Consider the following 21,692-nt stretch of genomic DNA (forward strand, 5'->3'; position numbering starts at 1 on the left):
AAATTATTTTTCCCAAAGACCAGAAAGTACAGACTTTGAAACATTATGCTAAACTGTATTTTGTGACTCTGCATTTTACAGTGTTGGAAGGCCGCTGAGACGCAGCTCAGGGGGGTGAAATGCAGCAGCGATAGGCTACGTTTCTGTGGTGCAGGGCTTGTGGGATACCAACATGCTGCTCGGGGGAGGCAAGACACAGCTGAAGCTAGCGACCCCAGCCTATGTTCCTCTGGGTCAGAAACGGCATGGGCTGCGACGGAGGCTGTGGTTCTCAAACTTCTGTGCACCCAGATGCCTCTGGGAACCTCAAAGAGTTGAGAACTGGGCTCAAGTCCTCTCGTGTATCCAGACTCCACTGAGGACCACAAGGAGTTGGGAAGAGGGATGGGGGATCTGATGACCCTGGGATAGGGGGAATCCAGCTTAGCTCAGGGTGAGCACAGGAGTGCTGAGACACCCTGCCCTTCCCCCCACCCCCCCCCCGCAACACACACACACACACACACACACACACACACACACACACACACACACACGGCAGTCCTTGATGAAGGAGACAACACTTGCTTGTCCAAACTGTTTATTCACAGTGGGGAAGTTTATTGGCTAAACCCTCAGGGCCCATCTAGATCCCTCATTAGCATGGAGGACTCTGTGTGTCTATGCTATGTGACTAGTTGTCATGGTCCTCTTAGTGGGGTGCTGAGGTCATGTGTTCCAGGATAGGAACCTGGTCAGGAGTAGATTTAAATGCCTGCTGTTCTCAATTATGAGAATTGTTGGGGTTCCTGGCTAAACTAGGCCTTACCTGTTCTTCTGTCTGGTGGCACAGTTAACTCGTCTCAGGATATATAGCTTTTGTTGATTTAATAATTAAGAGTTAAAGACACAAAGATGTAAAAAAAACAAAACAAAACAAGTCAATCCTTTGTATTCCCAGTAAGCAGGGCTTTAGCAGATGTTAACATTTCTGCTTATTTTCCTTCAGGTTCCTCTTTTCAAACTTCTCCCCTCCCTTTGGGACCATGCTGAAGAGTCCTTGAGGCTCCCGAGTGAGCTGTTTTGTGTTTTGTTCTGTTTTACAGAAGAAACCTAGGGCACAGGCCAGGTTAAGTGCTCTCCTGATCTCCAGCCTCAATGTTTTTAACCACAGGCAGCATGGAAGTCTTCGTCTCACAGCCTCGTTGGGATAGGTTTGTTCTTCTCTCTCTCTCTCTCTCTCTGCACATGTGCATATGCGCACGTATGTGCTTATCAATGCATAAAACAGCTAGTCCCTCCCTGGTCAGTGTGCTTGCCTGTGCACCAAATCTTTCTTCTCCTCCCTCCCTCTCCCCCTTCCTCCCTCCCTCTCTCCCTCCCTCCCTGTCTCTCTCCTACTGAGCATTCCTCAAGAACAGACTCTATTTCTTCTGCATTATTTTCTCTGCAGCATCCAGCACATTTGACAGGGGAAGGACCCTCAGAAAAGCACTCAGCATCAGACTGCGTCCACTCACATCTGACTCTGCCGCCTGCTGGCTCTTTGACCTTGGGCTATCGATTTAACCTGCCTCATCTTTGCTGTATTTATTGATAAAGGGAAAGCCAAACCACTCTCAGGTTTGCTAAGGGAGACCGCAGCGAGCTTGCAGACGTCAAAAACCTCAGCAGAGTGCACAGCGTCCAGGTCACTGTGAGGTCACTGTGGGACGCCTTCTGTTGAGACAGGGCCTCGGTATGTCACCTTGGCTGGCTTGAAACTTCCTATGTAAACCCAGCTGGCCTCAAACTCACAGAGATCTGCCTGCCTCTGCTTCCTAAGTGCTGGGATCAGAGGTGTTTCTCACCATGGCCCATTGGGATCCCGAGTCTATGCTAAGCTCAGCCATGGCTGAAAGCCCACAGCTGGCTACTCTGCCCATCATCTAAAAACAGAGGTGGCAGCCAGCTCCCAGACCACTGAGCACCTACAACCAACAACACAAAAGCATGCGACACTGAGCAGGTCCTGAGGGCAATCTTGTCTACCTTGCCCACACTTCCTTCCCATTACACTGTGGCAGGGGGTGGTGCCAGGACTCAGGTCTCTACTGGGCCCAAACTACTCTCTAGCAATGGTGTGCCAGTCAGCTTTCTGTCCTGTAACAAAGACCCGTGAGAACCAGCTCAAGAGGAAAGGTTTACCTGGGCTCGTGGTCTTGGAGGGTCTGGTCTGAGGCACCATTAACTTTGAGCCTCTCTGGCGGTCTAAGCGCACATCTCTGTGTGAGTGTGTGGTCACGACCAGCTCACCTCATAGCTGGGAAGTGATGAAGAGGAGGTACAGCCTGGAAGCCTCCATATCCTTCAGGGACACATCCCCAGTGACCTAGCTTCCTCCCACTCGGTCCAGTCCGTGGACCTTGGAGGCACATCCCATGTCCAAGCTATAGTGAATGGGCTCTTGTAATCAAACCCTGCCTAAGGGCCTCCGGTCCAAGAACGCAGAGGCAAGGAGCTTCGGCTCTCAGACGCCACTTAGAGAGGCAACCTGGGAAGCTCCCACATCCTCTGCCAGAAGAAAGCAACTAAGACTGCCTGCCCCGTGAGACAAACCACCCCTGAGAACTGTATACACAGACTAAGAACAAAAACACGTTCTTCTCAAACAGCACGTGCTGTGGCATTTATAATCTGAAAAGTCACACGACAGAGCCTAAGAAGGCTGGTAGGGAGGCAGACCGGGTCTGGAATACCCGTGTCTTTGGGAGTGGAAGGAGAGGAGTGCTCTGAGTCCCCAAGAGGATGTGGGCTTTGGCCTAGGTGAGTGGCACCTTCCATCACTCAAGGGGAGGCTGTGGTGTGTGAATCAAGGTCACCCTTGCCCAGCCATTTGGGACCCATGTGGCAAGTGTCCCCAAGGCCCAGCCAGAGACAGCATCATTATGAAGTCTTCCAAGAGCCGTTCCTTAGGTAGGGCTTGCACATTCAGCAGACATTCTATTCTTCAACCTTCACTGAATCTTCTGCAGGTCTTCAGGTCCAAACGAGGCCGGCAGCAGCTCCTGGACCGTCCTGACTACGAATGTGCCATCCGGCTTGGTCATGTACACGGCCCAGTCGGTGCCAAACTGGAAGAGAGGGCAAAGTTGTGTGAGGGAGGCCGTGGGACTGAGGGAGATGGAAGGTACGGGTTCGAATGTGACTCTACTATTTTCTTTGTGCCTTAGTTTCCATTACCTGTCAAATGGGAGTAACAATAGTTGTACCTGGCTCACAGAGCCTGGGGGAGAGCTCAGTGGAAAAGCATTGGCCAACATCACCGTGCATGGCCTGTTGTCAATGGGCCACGAGCATCCCCTTGGAGGATGCTCCCAGGAGCTTTGTAAAAATAATACCTTTGCCAGGCGTGGTGGTGCACGCCTTTAATTCCAGCACTTGGGAGGCAGAGGCAGGCGGATCTCTGAGTTCGAGGCCAGCCTGGTCTACAAAGTGAGTTCCAGGACAACCAAGGCTACACAGAGAAACCCTGTCTCGAAAAAAACAAAAAAACAAAAACAAAAAACCCTTCTCTCTGTTTTCATGTATGTGTGGTATACACGTGTTTGTATGCATGTGAGGGGGGGCGCATATGGGTAAACATGCATGTGGAAGCCCAAGGGTTGGGTCCCGAATCATCCTTCATGGCTCCTCTGCCTTATTCACAGAGGCAGCGTCTCTCTATCAAACCCAGAGCTCGGCCATATCACTAGTCCAGCCAGCCACTTTGCTGTGGGGATCCCCTGTCTCCGCCTTCCAAGTCTGGAATTGCAGGCATCTGCCCAGATCACCTGGGTTTCTAGGGATGCAAACTCTGGTCCTCGAGGGTTAAATATGCAAGAGTTTAACCACTGAAATCGCTTCCTAGCACCGGTTGAAATATCTGTGCCTTGGGCTGCAGAGATGGCTCGGCAGTTAAGAGATGGCTCGGCAGTTAAGAGCACTCAGAATTCTTGCAGAGGAGCCGAGTTTATCTCCAACCCCTACACTGGGAAGCCCACGATTTCCTCTAACTCCAGCTCCACGAAGATCTGATGCTCTGGCCTTCGTGGGCAACTGTGTTTAAAATGCACATCTTGGCACAGACATAATTAAAAATTAAATCTTTTTTCAAAGTCTATGCCCCAGAGCTAAGCTTCCTTCTGCAATGGCAAATGACAGCCAACACCCGCTGCCCTCTACAGGTTCCCCTTTGTACCTCCAAGAAGGAATTTTTGTCTCTTTCAGGACACTCAACACACTATGTTGACATTATAGCATTATCGCCCCCTGGAGGTGGTGGCTGTCATTACATTCCTTTCACTATTGGAGAAACAGACTTAGTGCTATCAATCAGCTGTGGTGGTTTGAAAGCAATGGAATTCTTGGTCCCCAGTTGGCCAACCTGTTTGGGGAGGGTTGGGGAATATGGGTGTGCTGGAGGAAGAGCCGCTGGAAGCAGGCTCCGAGGTTTCAAAATCCATGGTTTCCAGCACTCTCTCTGTTTCCTGCTCACTGTTCCAGATGTGAGGGAGTTTCCAGATGTGAGCTTCCAGCTTCCAGCTCCAGCCAGCATGTCTCTCATCTGCCGTCCCTGCATTATGGACCCCAACCTTCTGGAACCATTAGCCCCAAGTAAACTTCAACTGCTTTGGTCATGGTGTCTCATCACAGCAGTGGGAAGGTAACTAACTAATACATCAGCAGAGATGAGCATGTCTCCAGAACTTTCTCCCATGCCCTATCTGGGTCCTCTGGGGCTCTCTGTCTTCACCCACCACGTGTTTTAGTGATAGGAGCCCTTTCCTATCCACCAGCGAGGTGGGTAGGTGGGGAGTTAAGTCGGTGACAGAGAGGAAGTCAACAGACCCGACTTCTTCCTGGCAGGCATGGTGAGATTCACAGACCCTGGTGCCTAGTCGGAGCCCAGTTCTCAGAGGCCGTGGCATCGTGACTGATGTGTGGGCTGCCAGCCGAGGCTGGTCCACGCCTCCTGTTCTTCCACGTGTCTGTCTGAATCACTCTCAGACACGGTTACCAGACACTATCAATCTTTGGGATTTTTCAGAATTAAGGTTTCAAGGGTGGTGAATTTTCATGTTTAGCAAGCTGTGCCTGAGGGCGAGGGGGTGAGCTTGGTGCGGGCGAGTTTAGATGCCAGGTCCCTGGCTCCCAGGCCTCAGAGCTCACTGTTCACATTTGGTTTTATGCTTCCTTCTCCCCTGCAGATTTTTCATTTGCTCCCATTCCTTTGCCAGCATCTACTCTGTTTGCCAAAAAATGGCCATAAGCAAGTGGATCAAGTTGGGGCCCTGGGAGCCAGAGACTTGGTACTTGCTGGTGGCTTCTTTAGGCACCGTCACCATGCTGACAGCTATGGTGCCACCCCTGCTCTGCCCCTCGCTGAAGTAAAATTCACTGTGTGAATTAAATGTCTCTGAGATGGCTTTTCCATCTTGCCTTGGGAAATGGGTTCTGTGAACTGCAGAGCTGGTAAGCAGAAAACAGACGAACAAGCCAAGCTGCCCTGTCTGGCAACACCAGTTCCAAAAGCGAGAATGCTCACAGACCAGGCAGCATGAAGCCGCCTTGTGGCAAAGCCCCTACCCCCACTTCCCGGCACACTTGGTTCAGGGTATGCATACAGGACACATAGGCAACGAGGGAGTCTGGAGACAGCCTTGGCTGCCACTGGTCTCCCGTCCTCAGGGGCTGCTCAGTTTCCTTTGATGCTTCTGGAGATAGGAATGATGGTGGCTGACTCTCTCCTGGGCTCGTGTGGGGCTGGTGGAGCTGCCAGATTCCAAGTGTTCTCAGAGCAAGCTGCAGCTCAAGGGCCGTCCCTGGCATGTGGCTTTTATTTTGGGAGACTACAGGGGCCATGAACTTCTTTGGCATCTTCCTCCTGACATCCTCCTAATGCACGTGTTGACACCAAAAGCTCCCACTGGGCTGGGTGTGGGACAGACAGTTAGATCTCTAAGTTCAAGTCCAGCCTGGTCTACAGGGTGAGTTCCAGGATAGTCAGGGATACATAGAGAAACCCTGTCTGGGAAAACAAACAAGCCAACAAAAACAACTTCACTCCTGCAAAACAAAAACAAAACACCCTCCACTGGGCCTGAAAGAAACCCCATGGTCAAGGCCAGGATGTTGCTCAGTGTACAGCCTAGCACACCCCGGGCCCTGGATTCCACCCATCCCAGGAGAGCAAAATCAGCCAGCCAGCCCACCCTTTCATCTTTACACTTAACAAAGCCTCGAGTTGGTACACGTTATAAAGTTTGCCAGAGCCAGCAAGACGGCTCAGCCGGGAAGGGTGCTTGCTGCCAAGCCTGGTCATCTGAGTTGGATCCCTGAAGCCAACACAGCAGGAGAAGATGATGGACTCTCAAAAAAAACAAACAAACAAACAAAAAAAAAAACATGTACTCTGACCTCCACACTGGCACTGCGGGCACCCGCTTGCATGCTCATGTGTGTGCACATTCACAATTAAAAATAAGAAATAAGTAATAACACTTGCTTCATATCTTGCTTGGCTTCCCCTTTATAATCTCTGTCTCTCTCTCTGTCTCTCTGTCTCTGTCTCTCTCTATCTCTTTCTGTCTCTCTCTGTCTCTCTGTCTCTCTCTCATTTTTCAACTTTGTTGCTTTTGTTTGTTTTGAGACAGGATCTCCCTGTATAGCTTCAGCTGTCCTGGAACTTGCTACAGAGCCCAGGCTGGCCTCAAACTTGTAGGAAATCTCCCACCAACTCCGGAGTTCTGTGATTACAGGGGTTTGCCACCATGCCTGGCTTTTCTCCACTCTCCGAAAACAGTAGTAAAATACGCAGTACACAAGACTAGTCATCTTCGTCATTTCTAAGGGCATACCTCAGTTCACCTTTACTCGGGAATAAACATGCTCTGTGTTCTCTGGGTGGCATGGCCATGTGACCCAGGCCCAGCTTCTGCCTGTGATCCTATAATCTCACTGCTCGCCTACCCACCGCCCTTTGCCCTTCCGCCGTTCACACAGTAACCATCTAGGCCAGTGTGAAACTCTTTTCATGAGTTATAGTTCTACTAGAATGTCACCTTCAAAAAGAGAGCCACCTAGAACAGCAGCTGGCAAAGGCCCAAATAGGAAGTATTTCAGGTTTTCCAGGTTGTGTGGTCTTCCTGTAACTGCTCAGCCCTGCTACCACAAGGCAGGAGTGGTTACTGTCCACCCAGCAGAGACTGGGAGTAGCTGTGGCCCCATCAGACTTATCTACAATCAAGAGACTTGCTGGGATTGGCCCGTGGGCTGGGGTTTATCATTCTCAGGCCCCTGCTGCCCCGCTGTCCCCTGAATTCTCTTCCTGGATTTTCCCACAGCTTCTTGAAGCTCAGTGAGGGCAAGTCTGGCTTCGCTGTCCCCAGAGCTAGCTCACTCAGTGCCTGGCATCAACAACAGAAGCCTTGTGTATGCCGAAAGAAGGACTTGTTTCCAGTGACTCACATGAACCCAGGAAGGTCCTGGGAGTCAGCCAGCAGAGTATAGAGCCCAGACAGTAACTGTCCACACTGGCAGTCTGGTGTGACCCCTAAGAGACCTCAGGGATGCTTTCCAGGAAGAGACCAGGCACTTACCTCTCTCATGACTTGTCGGCAGGCTCCACAGGGAGAGATGAACTCTTCTTGCAAGTCACTGGGGAGACAAAGATTCAACTGAGAGCGGTCTGCCACAAGGCTCTTGGCCGACGGCTGAAATTCACAAACTAAGTCCCTGTCCTGTTACAAATCAGGTCACATTCCATCAGACAGTCCTTGAGTCCCAGAATCATGTGTCCTGGAGGCTGGGAAGACTGCTTGGCTTGGCGGCTGGCCACACTTCCGAAATCAAAGCCACGGCGGTAAAGCTACCTCATCAGTGAGCTCATAAATGTTTAAGGGGCCTTTAGCTTGTCTGTCACCACGCTCCAGGAGACAGGGATGAAGGAGAGCTTGTCTTTTGTAGGATGGCTGGACCCAGGAGGCATGACACAAAGCTAGATGATTTATTAAATAAAATGCCAAAAGAACACATGATAAAAGAGTAGTAAGCCGGCCACAGGAGTGAGACAATGTCTCGCACAGAAGGTGACACCAGCTGGTCGCCACAAGAAGAATAGAGTCATGCATTCCCATTTAGTGAAAAACTACTAGACCAGACATTTAACAAGCAGGGAATCAGGATAGCCGTTTCATTTTCAAGGTCATAGATTTGGTGAGATAAATAACAGAATGGCTATGGTGGGTGGGTAGAGAGATGGCTCTGTGATTAAGAGCACTTTCTGCTCTTCCAGGAGAACTGAGCACCTGTACGGTGGCTTACAAACACCTGTAACTCTGGCTTTAGAAGAGCTGAAGCCTTCTGTCCTCCATGGACACACACACAGACAACACACACACAGACAACACACACACATACACACACCATGTATATAAAAATGTTGGGGGGCTGGAGAGATGGCTCAATGGATAAGAGCACCCGACTGCTCTTCCGAAGGTCCAGAGTTCAAATCCCAGCAACCACATGGTGGCTCACAACCATCCGTAACAAGATCTGACTCCCTCTTCTGGAGTGTCTGAAGACAGCTATAGTGTACTTACATATAATAAATAAATAAATAAATAAATCTTAAAAAAAATAAATAAAAAATAAAAATGTTGGAGCCGGGCGGTGGTGGCGCACGCCTTTAATCCCAGCACTCAGGAGGCAGAGGCAGGCGGATTTCTGAGTTCCAGGACAGCCTGGTCTACAAAGTGAGTTCCAGGACAGCCAGGGCTATACAGAGAAACCCTGTCTCGAAAAACAAAAACAAATGTTGGTAAAAAGGAAGAAAGGGGGATGGACGAAAAAAGAAGACAGGCTCCGAAAGGCTCTGGGATAGAAGAATACCACGTATATGTATCAAAGAGAAGGATGGGCTGCTGGCATCCGAGGGAAACAGGAAGCAAGACACACGCTTCCAGCCAGGTTGCCTTCAAGAATTCAGGCACCTTTGTGCCATTGTCTGGCTCAGACAGAGGACAGGGATGATGTCCAGAGAGTGAAGATTTGGCTGTGGGGCCTTGGTGGCCACAATCCCTACCCTTCTGGGCCCACAGCTTGGGGACGGCTGGAAAAGAGCATGGGATTTGGGCCAACTTCCTGTTTGGCTCACTGTGTGGCTCTGAGTCATCTTAAGTCACCCAGGATCCTTCCTTTGTCTGTCACACGTGGGTCACACTGATACTGTCATCTACTTGGAAGGATTTCAACAAAATGACATAGCATGTCCCAAGGATGTAAAACTTTATTTTTGAGACAAAGTCTCATGTAGCCCAGGCTGGCCTCCAGCTTGCCACATAGCCGTGGATAACCTTGACCTCATGAGCCTCCGGCTTCTGTCTCCTGAGTTCCTGTATTACAGGCACGCACCGCCAGGCCTGGTTTTATGCAGTGCTGGGGATGGAAGCCAGGGCTTTATGCAGGCTAGGTAGGCATTCTTCCAGCTGAGCTAAGTCCCAACCCCAGGGGTTTTATAAGCCTCCGAGTGCTATATTGTTATTGCCGGGGCTAATTTCCGCACACCTTCCATGTGTGGCCTCTTCCATATTTTAATACTTTACTGCATACTATTTTATTTCATGCAGTGTGCTCTATGCCGTCTATAATTAATATTGCCACGCGCCAACAGCAGCTGTTGTGCCGTGTACTGTGTGCCTAGCGTGCTGAGCTCCCTGAAAAGCATTCTGCAGAGGCTGGCTCATTTCAGATGACTAATATTTATTGAGTACTTACTCCATGCCTGGCACTAGGAACTGCCACGGGTGCTAGGGGTGCTATAATGAACAAGACACACAAATTCACCATGGTCACGTCTTTATAGACTAAAGAGCCAAACTAACTAGCCAGCAACGGACCAAGTGGAGGCAGTTAATGATGGGACAGAGAGGCCAGGGGCTGTTTTTTGGATTCCATGATAATTGACTTGTATCCGAAGGTCCAATCAAAGAATGTTTCTGGCTGGGCAGTAGTGGCACACACCTTTAATCCCAGCACTTGGAAGGCAGAGGCAGGCAGATTTCTGAGTTCGAGGCCAGCCTGGTCTACAGAGTGATTTCCAAGACAGCCAGGGCTAAACAGAGAAACCCTGTCTCAAAAGAAACAAACAAACAAACAAAAGAATGTTTCTGTTTTACTCCACCCCCCTTCAAGACAGGGTTTCTCTGTGTAGCCTTGGCTGTCCTGGAACTCACTATGTAGATCAGGCTGGCCTTAAGCACACAGAGATCCACCTGCCTTTGGCTCCTGAGTGCTGGGATTAAAGGCATGCTCTATTGTGCCTGGCAAATCAAAAACTGGTTTTGCTCCAGGAAAAAGTGGGATTTTCCCTGAGAAGGCTTCCTGCTTCAGAAGAAACCCCATGGGAACCTGAGGGAATGGGGGCCACTCTGCAGGGCACTCACTCTATGAGTCAAGTAAACTGTGCAGTCTCTGGGTGACTGGTGTTACAAAGCTTAGCCTGTCTTATGTTTCATTTCTTTCTACTTGTATTGATCCAGGGCCTGCTCTCAGCCAGGCAGGTATGGAAAAGGAGCAACAGAGACCTCCAAGAAGTGTTACCCAGGGAACTCTGCCTCCCTTCCACAGCCGGTGAGACCCTATGTGATCTGCCCCTGTCATTTCCCTTCTTGGATATGGTGGCTCAAGTCAGAAGTCACCGGAGGACCAATCCTGCGTCCTACAAGGAAGCTGGATTCAGCCTTAGTTTCAACCACCCAAAGTTCTAAACTGTGCTAAATAGCTCACTTCATTCTGCGCTGCAGTCCCAAATGTTCAGCCGAGGCTCTGCAGAGGAGCCAGCCAATCAGCTCATTTAATCTCCTAACATCCTAGAAGACATGAACCTGTGTGCAAGCTTTTACTGCGTGTTAAAGATCGTGGAAGAAGCAACTTACTCAGGGTCACAGAGCCAATCGGGGGCCCGGTCGGGATTTGAACTCAGAACCCACAAACTCTGCCTTTGCTTTTCTTATGGCTTGCCAAGTAAGAACAATAATGTCACAACTGTGGTTCTCCTTGGTGACACACTGTGTGCTAGGGAGTTCTCAGAAGTCAATTCACGTGGCCGGCCCACTCCCTCTCGTGAATTTTCCAGCTTAGAAAGCCAGGCTGAGGGCTGGGATTGTAGCTGGATGGATAGAGTACTTGACCACAGAGCCCAAAGAGGGTATGATGGCACAGACTTGCCGTCCCAGCATTCAAGTGGTGAAGGCAGGAAGATCAGAGTTTCATGGTCACAGCCTTGCTTGCAAAGTAAGTTCTAGGCCAGCCTGGCTTATGTGAGACCTAGTCAAAAAATAAAATAAAATAAAATAAAATAAAATAAAATAAAATAAAATAAAATAGCTAGGCTTAGAGGTTTCTAAGCATCTTAGGTGGACAGTAGGGCAGTCCCCAGTGACCTGGGAGCTAGGGCTTTTATCTGTCAGTTAACATATCTGGCAAGAATGATCAATAACCATCAGACAAGTTGGCTGCATCTAGACATCTCTCCCATGCTTTCCTGATTCTCCTCCCCAGGATACCTTTTATCCCTGGAGATCAAGGGTTTTGTGTGGTTTGTGCAAACCTTGGCTGCATACTGAGGTCATAGCTTGGTGAGCTAGAAACCTACTGACTCTGAGAACAGAGTCCAGTAGGACCTCAGGATCTCACCTGGCTCTGCCAACATCCACAGCACCCCATCCTTTGTGATCCCAGAGAGGGAACTGGGCTGCTCGGCCCTGGTCTGTGCCAAAAAGAGCTGGCTGGCCTTCCTCCTCTAAATCCAAGCTTTCTTTAATAATTCATTAGTGTGATAATGACTGCATTGCTGGCTGGGGGATTCGGTGATGGGCTAAAGATCCAGAGTAGGCCAGTTGGGTGCTAGAAACTGCAGGTGTTTGTGTAAGGAAGTCTGATGATTGCAGCAAGACCCAATGGGTCATGTTTAAAGGCAGGCGATGGGCAAAAGAAAAGAGCCTTCCATTGGGCAAATGCTAACGGAGCCGGCAGGCTATGGCACCGACCTCTCCTTCCCCAGAACACCATGGCTTTCTTGGAGCAGCTCTGCAATTGAGTTATTTCTCCCCATTTCTTCGTACGTGCAGTTCACATCCTGCTCAAAATGTTCCCAGCTCAGCCTCATTTATCCTCTGAAAACCTACGGGAACCAGGACAGCCCTGGGCTCCAGAGAAAGCCTGGAACCGAAGCCTTGCTTCCCAAGGGCACACCTGGCTCCAGTCACTGCAACATGACCCTCAGGACCCCCTCGGGGCCAGATGGAGGCAAAACGCAGGGTCTTGGAAAAGCCACAAGATCCCTTTCTGGTGCACAGACTATTGTAAACCTTTGCTGCTCTACCAGGCTGCAACTCCATTCACAGGAAGAAATGATCTTCTAGGGTTTGTGTCCCACGCTGCTTAAGACCAATGCTTGGTTAGCCGGCTCTGCTGGCTGGGTTCACTGTGTCCTGTGTCAATTTCTTTAACCAGTAACTTGCCAAGATTACTTCTCGCCCAGCCAATAAAAAAAGGGGGTACGCAAATGCAACTTACCACAAAAGCACAAAATTTCTGGGGATCTAAACTAGTAAAGAGTCCATTCACACGGGCTTTGGCCTAGGAGCTATACAGTCTGGGTCCAGTGCCAACAAGACCCCACCACACTCCAGTGGGAGGAAGCCCACGGGAGCCTGAGCCATTACATCTGAGGTACTAGAGAGCACTGACTAGAAATCTAGTTTAGTCAGACCCTAACTGGAGTTGGGTTAACTTGAGCCATAGTCAGTTCTTACATGACTGTCACCGAGTCACTGAGCCAGCTTGCTTTTGAACCCTGGTTTTGGCACCTTTATCTGGAGTTAGCAAAGCTCAACAGCTCGTTCTGCGCCCACTTAAAAAGAGCAGGCAACAGAGTCTGCCTCCTGGCACCGAGTGGCACAGAGGACTGTACCCTGGACTATGATTCTGGGATCAGAGTTTCGTTCCAGTTTTATCTACAGCCAACTTCCAGGAAAGTTCCTTAACTTCTCAGGCCTCAAGGGTTTGTTTGTTTGGTTGGTTGGTTTTGTTTGTCTGTAAAAGTGGGGTGGTGGCAAGGGAGTCCGTGCCCAATGACTCTCAGGTCCTCTGGCTGTTGAGTTTCTGTGTGACATCTTTCTTTTGTACCTCCAGGGATTTGTGTCGAAATTGGTGTTACTGAGACAGAAACGTCCCTGCTGTGCCAGTCCTCCTGAGTTTACCTGCTCTGTGGGCCAACCCTGAGGGTGGAGTCTGAGGCAGACCAGAAAGACAGGGAAAAGGAGAGGGATGGGAGCCACTCACTCGGGAGACTGGGGAAGCCTTTCAGCAGCTGAGAACGAAGAATACCAATTATTAGCCCAGGTGGTTTCAGATCTTTAATCCTAAGGGAGGTAGAGGCAGGTGGATGGCTGTGAGTTTGAGGCCAGCCTGGTCTACATAGTGAGTTTCATAGCTGTGTAGACTGCTAGGGACACAGAGTAAGACCTTGTCTCAAACAAAAACAAAACAAAACAACAGAAAAGAAGGAAGGGAGGAAGGGAGAAAGGGAGAAAGGGAGAAAGGGAGGGAGGGAGGGAGGGAGGGAGAAAGAAACCAGCTGAACCTGAGATCTCAAAGCTTCCAAATCCCTCCTCCAGTCACCACTGGGATAACAAAGTGTCTATTTCCTTTGAGAAGCTCAAGCCTAGGCTTTTGGGTGTAGCTCACCCTTCTCCTGGGCTGCTCTCTTTCTGTTAACCTTTGTACTTGAAGGCTACATTTAAAACACCTTTTAAAGGACTGGGAGACATGGGTCACTTGTTGCTCTAGCTAGAGGACCTGGGTTTGATTCCCAGCACCCACATGCCGGATCACAGCTGCTTGTAACTCCAGTCCCAGGAGATCCAATGTCCTCTTCTGACCTCAGGCACCACACATACCTCTGGTGTACAGACATATATAGCAAGCATGCAAAGCACCTATACACATAAAATAAATCTAAGAAGGATTCTGAATGTCTGTTAATACATTCCAATTCTGCTTCATGGTGGTTTTTCTTAAAATGCTTTTCCCCCAGCAAAGCCAAGAATTTGGTTTTATCTACATGGAGGCTCTAAAAGTTTACAGAGACTCCTTGGGCTCCCAGGGGGAATTCTGGGCTGTCTTCAGTTTCACTACCACTAATCAAACCCATTTATTATTTTAATTATTGTTATTTTTCCTTATGTGTGTGGTGGGGAAAATGTATGGGCTTTTGTGTGTGTGTGCATACGCTCATGTGCATTCGTTCATGTGTGCATGTGTTCATGTGTGCATATGCATGCAGGTATGTGTGCACACATGTGTGAAGGCCAGAGGTCAATTTTAGGCATCTTCCTCAGTCACTCTCTGCCTTAGATATGTTTTCAATCATTTTATTTTATGTGTATGGGTATTTTGCCTACATGTATGTCTCTGTACCATGTGCCTGTCTGAAGCCTGCAGAGACCAAAAGAGAGTGTTGGATCCTGTAGGACTGGAGTTATAAGCTACCATGTCAGTGCTAGGACTCAAACCTCAGGCTCTCAGGAAAAGCCACCCGTGCTCTTAACCACTGAGCCATCTCTCCAGCCCCCACCTTATGGTTTTGAAATGTGTTCTCTCCCTGAACCTAGAGTATGCTCTTTGGACTAGACTGACTGGACAGCACACTCTGGGCATCTGCCTCCCAACACTGTCGCACTGCTGGAATTGTCGGGACAGACCACCATGATTGTCTCTTACCTAGTTTGTGCAGGGGCAGAGCTCAAGTCCTCAAGAGCAAGTGTCAAGTGCCCTGCCCACTGAGCCACACTGCTCCAGCTCCCCTTGCCCTTGCTCTTTTTGAGACAAGGTCTCACTATTTAGCCAAGGCTGAACTTGAACTCACTATTTAGCCAGGGTAGACCTTGAATTTCTGATCCTCCTGCCTCTGCCTTCTGAGTGCTGGGATTATAGGAGTACAAAGCTATGTCTACCTTTATGCAAGGCTGGGGATCAAACCCAGCATCTTTGCGTACTGGGCAAATATTCCTCCAACTGAGCCCTGACCCCCAGCCTCGGACTCATATTTCTTATTTACCTCCTTATCTCTGGCCCTGTGTCTGCCAGGAAGAACATGTACAATAGGCATACATCTGGTGAATGAATGAATGAATGAATGAATGAATGAGGTGTGTGTGAGACATCAGCTGGAGAAATTATGAACTCTGCTATAACTGGCCCACCCCACTCACCTAGAGATGGCAATAGCCCTGAAATCCTTGTACCCTTCGGAGATGGCCTTCTGGATGGCAGTCCGCTCGGCACACACACCTAGTGGGTAGCAGGCGTTTTCTATGTTGCACCCTGAGGGGAGAGAAGAGACCAGTGGTATGGACAACAGAACTATTTCCTGAGGAGGATGTTGGAAGAGGTTCCTTGTGCCTCATTTGTATGTCTTGACTCATGATAGAGTCATCTGGGAAGAGGAAACCTCAGTTGAGAGAATGTGTGCGTGTGTGTACATGTGTACACACACACACACACACACTAGAGTCATTTGGGAAAAGGGATGATTTTCTTGTCTGTGGGGCATTTTCTTGATCAATGACTGATGTGGGAAAGCCTAAGCTCCTTGTGGGTGGTGCCACCTCTGGGTCATGGGTCCTGAGTACTTTAAGAAAGCAGGCTGAGCAAGCCATGAGGAGCAAGCCTGAGAGCAGCATCCCTCCATGGCTTCTCAGGTTCCTGCCTCCAGGATCCTGTCTTGGGTTCCTGCTCTGACTTCCTTCGATGATGGACTCCGATGTGAAACTGTGGCTTACGTGGGTCCTTTCCTCCCCATGTCACTTTTAGTTATGCTTTGCAACAGTGATAGGACCCCTAATGAGAGCACTCCCACCACCCAGGCCAGGGAGGGGCCCACTATTAGGAACAGGACAATGTGTTTAGAAGTACTGGAGAACACTGGGGCCTGCTGTGGCGTGGATTTTCCAAGAATGTTCGGGTCTTTGTTTCTCTAATGCCTCATCCTGGTTCCCAAACCTGGAAGCAGAGAGGAGCAGCTGCATCATCCCTAAGGTCAAGGTCAAGGTGAAGGTGAAGGTGAAGGGAGATGCTGCTGAGGCTTGATAAAGTGGTTGTGGCAGAGTGCTCGCCTGGTATGAAGACGCAGATTGCTTGCCCAGTGCTGCAGAGGGAGAAAAAAGATAGAAGCAGCCTCAAGTCGGATCCAGGAGATGGAAGCTGCAGGAGGGGGCCTCAGTGTGGTCTGCATGCTTTCTGTCTTTTATGTTTCATTTATTTGTATTTTATATGTATGGAAGTTTTGCCTACATGTACGTATGAACAACTGTCTGTGTCCCTGGTGCTGACAGAGGCCAGAAGGGACTGCTGGATCCCCTGGAACTAGAGTTACAGATGGTTGTGAATCACCACGTGGGTGGTGGAAACTGAACCAGAGTCCTCTGTGAGAGCAGGCCCCCACCACTCTCAGCAAATGTATCGCCAATGACGACATGACCAAGAAAGAGGTTCCTGGATAGCTAAGCTGGAGACCCCAGCAGATAATAGACAAGGAATATGCCGGGAGAGGAAACCTCTTACTATATGTCACGGGGGCGGGGGTCATGAGCTGCCAGGGTTGGGTGTCTATGTGTCCCCCCCACCCCCGCCCTGTTTTAGCTTGTGGGAGATTCTGTTGCTATCCCATCTATAACCCCACTCTGTGTTGTGTGGGGATGGATGGGAAGTAGGGGTGGAAAATTATCCAGGTCACAGACCACCAAATCGGCAGAGCTACATCTGGACCAGAGCCGTGGGACAGTGGGACTCTGCCCACAGAGGTTTCTCTTAGATAGGTGGTAGGCGGATGCTCTGTGTATACGAAGAAGAATTCTTACAGGTCCTTATAGGGGAGGCCGGTGACAGAGGCTGCTATTGTTCCCTGAGTTTAGCTGGACACAGAGCTATCCATCTGGAAACCACATTTTCCAGCCTCCCTTGGAGCATCCTGTGCTGTTACAGTTGGCTTGGGTTTGTTGGCTTGGGTTTGTGCCTGTGAGACGTGTATCTACCTGTGTGCATTTGGGGAGGCCAAAGGAGGATAGAGAATGCTTCCTGTGTCATTCTCTGCTTTATTCCCTTGGGGGAGTGAACCTTGGGCTAGACCGACTGCCAGCAAGCTCCAAGGAGCCCCTCGTCTCCCCAAGAGCACTGTAATTACAGGCAAATGTGATGCGTTTAGCTTTCTACATGTATGGCTACTTGGGATTTGAACTCGGGGCCTTGTGCTTGTACAGAGGAGCCATCTCCTTAGCCCAGGTATGCAGTTTAAACCAATGACTGTGAGTGGATGCAGTTTTGGAAGCTCGCTGTCTGCTCGCCACCTCCTCTTTGCCTTCTTAGGGCCTGAGACTTGATTTTTTTTTTTTCATTGAGACAAGTCTTACAAGGAAGCCCTAGCTGGCCTGGACCTTGCTGTGTAGATCAAGCCGGCCTCAGACTCAGAGATCTACCCACCTTTGCCTCCCGAATGCTGAGATTAAGGACGTGCCCCACCCTGTCCAGCAGAGGGCTAAGACTTGAATGGCACATTGTGCCAGTCTGAACCTGTGCATGAGGTGCCACTCTGGGGATGGTGGGACACTTGGACAGGGTTTCTTTTATCTCCAGCCTGTGGACTAGAGCAGGGCAGTCCACAGGCCTGGACCGCAGCCCAACTCCTGGTCTGCCAGAGAAGAGAGCACTAGGCAGTCAGTCATCTGAAGTTACTGAGTTATCTATCATGTCAGCTCAATTCTTGTCTGTCACACTCCCCGTGTCCAAGTCTGAGGGTTCATCGTGATTCTGTGGTATTTTGTCCCTCAAGTGCTTATTGGATCTGGAAAGTATAAGAGAAGTCACTGGAGGTACAGCTGTTGCCAGAGTCGGCATGTCCTCTTGGGTTTTCCTGTCCTTCATGATCTGTATTAGCATACTGGGAGCTAGTGCATTCGTTACATTGCTCACGGCTTTTGAGACCACATGGATCCATGGACCAGAACTGATGGCTGTCACTAGACCTTTGGCAGGATGCCATAGCTATAAATCTGCTGGGAGGAAGGCCAGCACGTTTCATGGCCAGGCTAGGGCTGGCCCTGCACTGTTAGATGGTGACAGGTTCCTACATTGGGGAGGAAGGGCTGGTGTATACAGTGGGCACCACTGTAGAATGCAGTGAGCACCAACCGCTTTGACATTAGTGTCTCTTTATTTTGCTACTGTGACTCTGCAAATGTGTATATGTACACATATGTATGTGTAACGATGTGCACACATGGTTAGAGGCTGGTGTTGGAGTCTTCCTCAGTCACTTCCTGTCTTATCTTATCTGGAACTATGTGTACATATGTGTGAGCCTGTGAGTGCACATGTGAGTGTGACTGCTGTGGAGTTCAGAACAAGGCATTTGGTCCCTGTGAGAGCTGGAGCCACAGGTGGTCGTGAACCTCCTGTGGTGGAGGCTGGGGACCAAAGTTGGGTCCTCTGTAAGAACAGTGTGTGCTCTTAACTGCTGAGCCATCTCTCTAGCCCTTACCGTTGTTTATTGATTGATTATTGATTTTTTAAAGATTTATTTACTATTTTATGTATAGGAGTACACTGTCACTCTCTTCAGACATACCAGAAGAGGGCATCAGATGCATCAGATCCCAATACAGATGGTTGTGAGCCACCATATGGTTGCCGGGAATCAAACTCAGGACCTCTGGAAAAGCAGTCAGTGTTCTTAAACGCTGAGCCATCTCTCCAGCCCAATTATTGTCATTTATGAAGACAGGGTCTCTCGCTGGACCTGGACCATATCAGTTCACCTACTCTGGATGGCCTACAAGCCCCAGGGATCCTGCTATCCTGTCTTTGCCTGCCCTAATCTGGGATAGCAGGTTACCCTGTTATGCTATGCCAGCTCTCTTTATGTGCGTGCTGGAGAGCGGAACTCAGGTTTATAGCAAGTACTTTATGGACTGAACCACTTTTCCTCTCTTTTATAAAGGGTCACCTCATTCCCTGCAGATGATTTAGACGGAAGCTGCCATTTTTTTCTTATGTGGCCTCCCTACTGTCTAGCTGACAGATTACCATCTCACCCAAACTGGCCACTCAGGGCTCTTCTCTGTGTAGACCTTCTGATCTGCCCAGAGGATGGCCATATTTCCCTTTTGTTCTGGAAGGGACCATTAGAGAACCTTTGCACAGAATGCGAGGCGTGTCTGTACTTAGGCAGCTGAGGCCTGGATAGTCTCCAGTTCCTTCCATGGGGTAGTTACGTGAGCTCATACATTTCTTTTTTGTTGTTGTTGTTTTTTTTTCAAGACAGGGTTTCTCTGTATAGCCTTGGCTGTCTTGGAGCTCACTTTGTAGACCAGGCTGGCCTCGAACTCAGAAACCCGCCTGCCTCTGCCTCCTGAGTGCTGGGATTAAAGGCGTGTGCCACCACGCCTGGCTGAGCTCATACATTTCTTTAGCCTACAACAGTTCATGTGTATCTCTGTCACTGTGGTCATGAAGAGGCCAAGGAAGACAGCCGGGATTCACAACCTGGGATGCTCAGGACTAGGCAACCCTGAGAACAACAGTCAACATTTGGTACTTGATATGAAACTGGGGCTTATCACAGAGAATGGGAAGTGTCCAGGGCTGGCTGAAGAAAGGAACAAGCCTTTCTTGGATAAGAAAAGTGTTGTTTTTTTTCTCCTATCTCCTATCAAAGGAAGCTAGCCCACCAAGGGCCAATATTACACACACACACACACACACACACACACACACACACACACACACACACACACACACACACTACCCATTGTAAAACTCATGAAAATCTTATCTTTTGACCTTTCCTACCTGATAAAATGCTTACACAGGCACTTGCCCTGGTGTGCTTGTTAGTCCGGTTTGAGTCAGGACACACTCTTTTTATTAAAAACAAACCAAACCAAAAACAAACAAACAAACAAACAAACCTTGCTGGTTGCCACTCCTTTTGCTCTGTGCCCCTTTGTGCCGGATCAAGATTATTCTTTGTTTCTAAGCCTTCTCCATCCTATCTCTCAAGGCAGGTCCCTTTGATGGGTAGAGGGGATTTGAGGGGTTCCTAGAGACTGAACTTAGTACACTGAATGCCAGGCAAGAGCTCTGCCGCTGAACTACCTCCCTAAGACCCTTTGTGGGGTTTGTGGGTGTCTTTTTGTTTGTTTGTTTGTTTGTTTTGTTTTGTTTTAATTTTAAGAGAAGGTCTTGGCCCAGGTCAACACTAAACTCCTGTAGACCAAGTTGGCCTTAACCGTGCCATCCTCCTGCCTCAGCCTCCTGAGTAGCTGGGATAACAGGTCTGGTGAGCCAGGCTTGGCTCTAAGCCAGGTTCCTCATCCTAGCCTGAAATGACTTCCTTGAAGCACCTCTCGGGCTGGTAAGATGTCTCAGCCACTAAAAGCACTTGTCCTAACAGGCCACCGGATGACTGTGTCCCCTGGAACTCGTGGAACTCGTGGAACTCGTGGAGGAAGGGAGAACAGACTCTGAAAGCCGTTCTCTTCTCTGACCCCCAATCTCCTTACTCGCTGTTGCATGCTTACAAGCACGCACACACACACACACGCACACGCACACGCACACGCACACACACGCACACATGTTTTTTTAGAAAGAAGAAATTGCAGGAGGCCTGCAATTCTCTCCAGCCCTCTCTGACCTTCTGTTCATGTTGCGAGCTGCTGGCGGCCGCAACACTGACCGGTCCCTGACTCAGGCCTGACACTTTCCCGATACACATGAGTCACACCAAACTTGAGATCCAAGGGCCGAGTGAGTGGCTATTAAAGCAAACTGCCACAGTTAGAGAAGACTCCTTTCTCAGGACAACTGGGGGGGGGGCCTGTGGGGGAAGCTCAGAAGCACTTTGTTTAAACTACAGACAATGTCTGAACACTGAGGGGAGTGGAGGGATGGGTTCAGCAGGACCCCACCTCTCTAAGGCAAACTGAGTTTCTGTCCAAACCTTTTGCCTCACAGGCTCTGAACATTTAGTGTAGGAACCCAGTCTTCCCGTTCTTAAATGACCATTGCAAGCACTGAGCCTCAGATGAAGTCACCCTGGGCTGAGAAGTTTCAAGTCACCAAATCAAAATTAAATTCTTATCAGATCTTAGAAATCAGGAGCCGGGCATGGTGGCACACGCCTTTAATCCCAGGACTTGGGAGGCAGAGGTAGGTGGATTTCTGAGTTCGAGGCCAGCCTGGTATACAGAGTGAGTTCCAGGACAGCCAGGACTATATAGAGAAACCCTGTCTCGAAAAACCAAGAAAAAAAAAAAAAAGAAATCAGGAGAAAGAGACACCTGTAACCTCAGAACTTGACAGAGGGAGGCAGGAGGATCAGGAGTTCAAGGCCAGCCTCAGATACACAGTGAGTTGGACCTACTTTGAGCTCCATGAGACCCTATCTCAAGAAAAGAACAAAATCAAATTCGGAGTAACTTCATCTTTTGTTTGTTTGTTCGTTCGTTTGTTTAATGTTTCTGTTGTCTATTGTCTTGGGCTTAGCTGCTATGATTTAGACACTGAGTGTTCTCCAAAACTCTGAGTGGTTCCTAGGGTGGCACTTTTAGGAGGTGCTGTGTTCCTCTAAG

At 49.4% G+C, this 21,692-nt stretch overlaps 1 protein-coding gene across 2 annotated transcripts in view; it reads right to left on the reverse strand.

The window, feature by feature from the left end:
- Nucleotides 1-2,619: 2,619 nt before the first annotated feature.
- The window catches only part of Cda (cytidine deaminase), a 29,784-nt gene continuing 10,711 nt past the window's right edge, over nt 2,620-21,692 (reverse strand). The window contains exons 2-4 of one of the 2 annotated variants that reach the window (NM_028176.1): nt 15,276-15,387; nt 7,599-7,656; nt 2,620-3,092 (exon numbers count right to left, since the gene is read on the reverse strand). In NM_028176.1, coding sequence (NP_082452.1) covers nt 2,976-3,092; nt 7,599-7,656; nt 15,276-15,387 — 287 coding nt within the window. In that variant the 3' untranslated portion in view covers nt 2,620-2,975. Of the gene's footprint in view, nt 3,093-7,598; nt 7,657-15,275; nt 15,388-15,953; nt 16,211-21,692 lie in introns of those variants that run through there. The other variant, XM_006539196.3, reaches the window with a different exon arrangement.

The sequence above is a fragment of the Mus musculus genome, chromosome 4 (genome assembly GCF_000001635.26).
Source record: "Mus musculus strain C57BL/6J chromosome 4, GRCm38.p6 C57BL/6J".
In the NCBI taxonomy this organism is placed as follows: domain Eukaryota; kingdom Metazoa; phylum Chordata; class Mammalia; order Rodentia; family Muridae; genus Mus; species Mus musculus.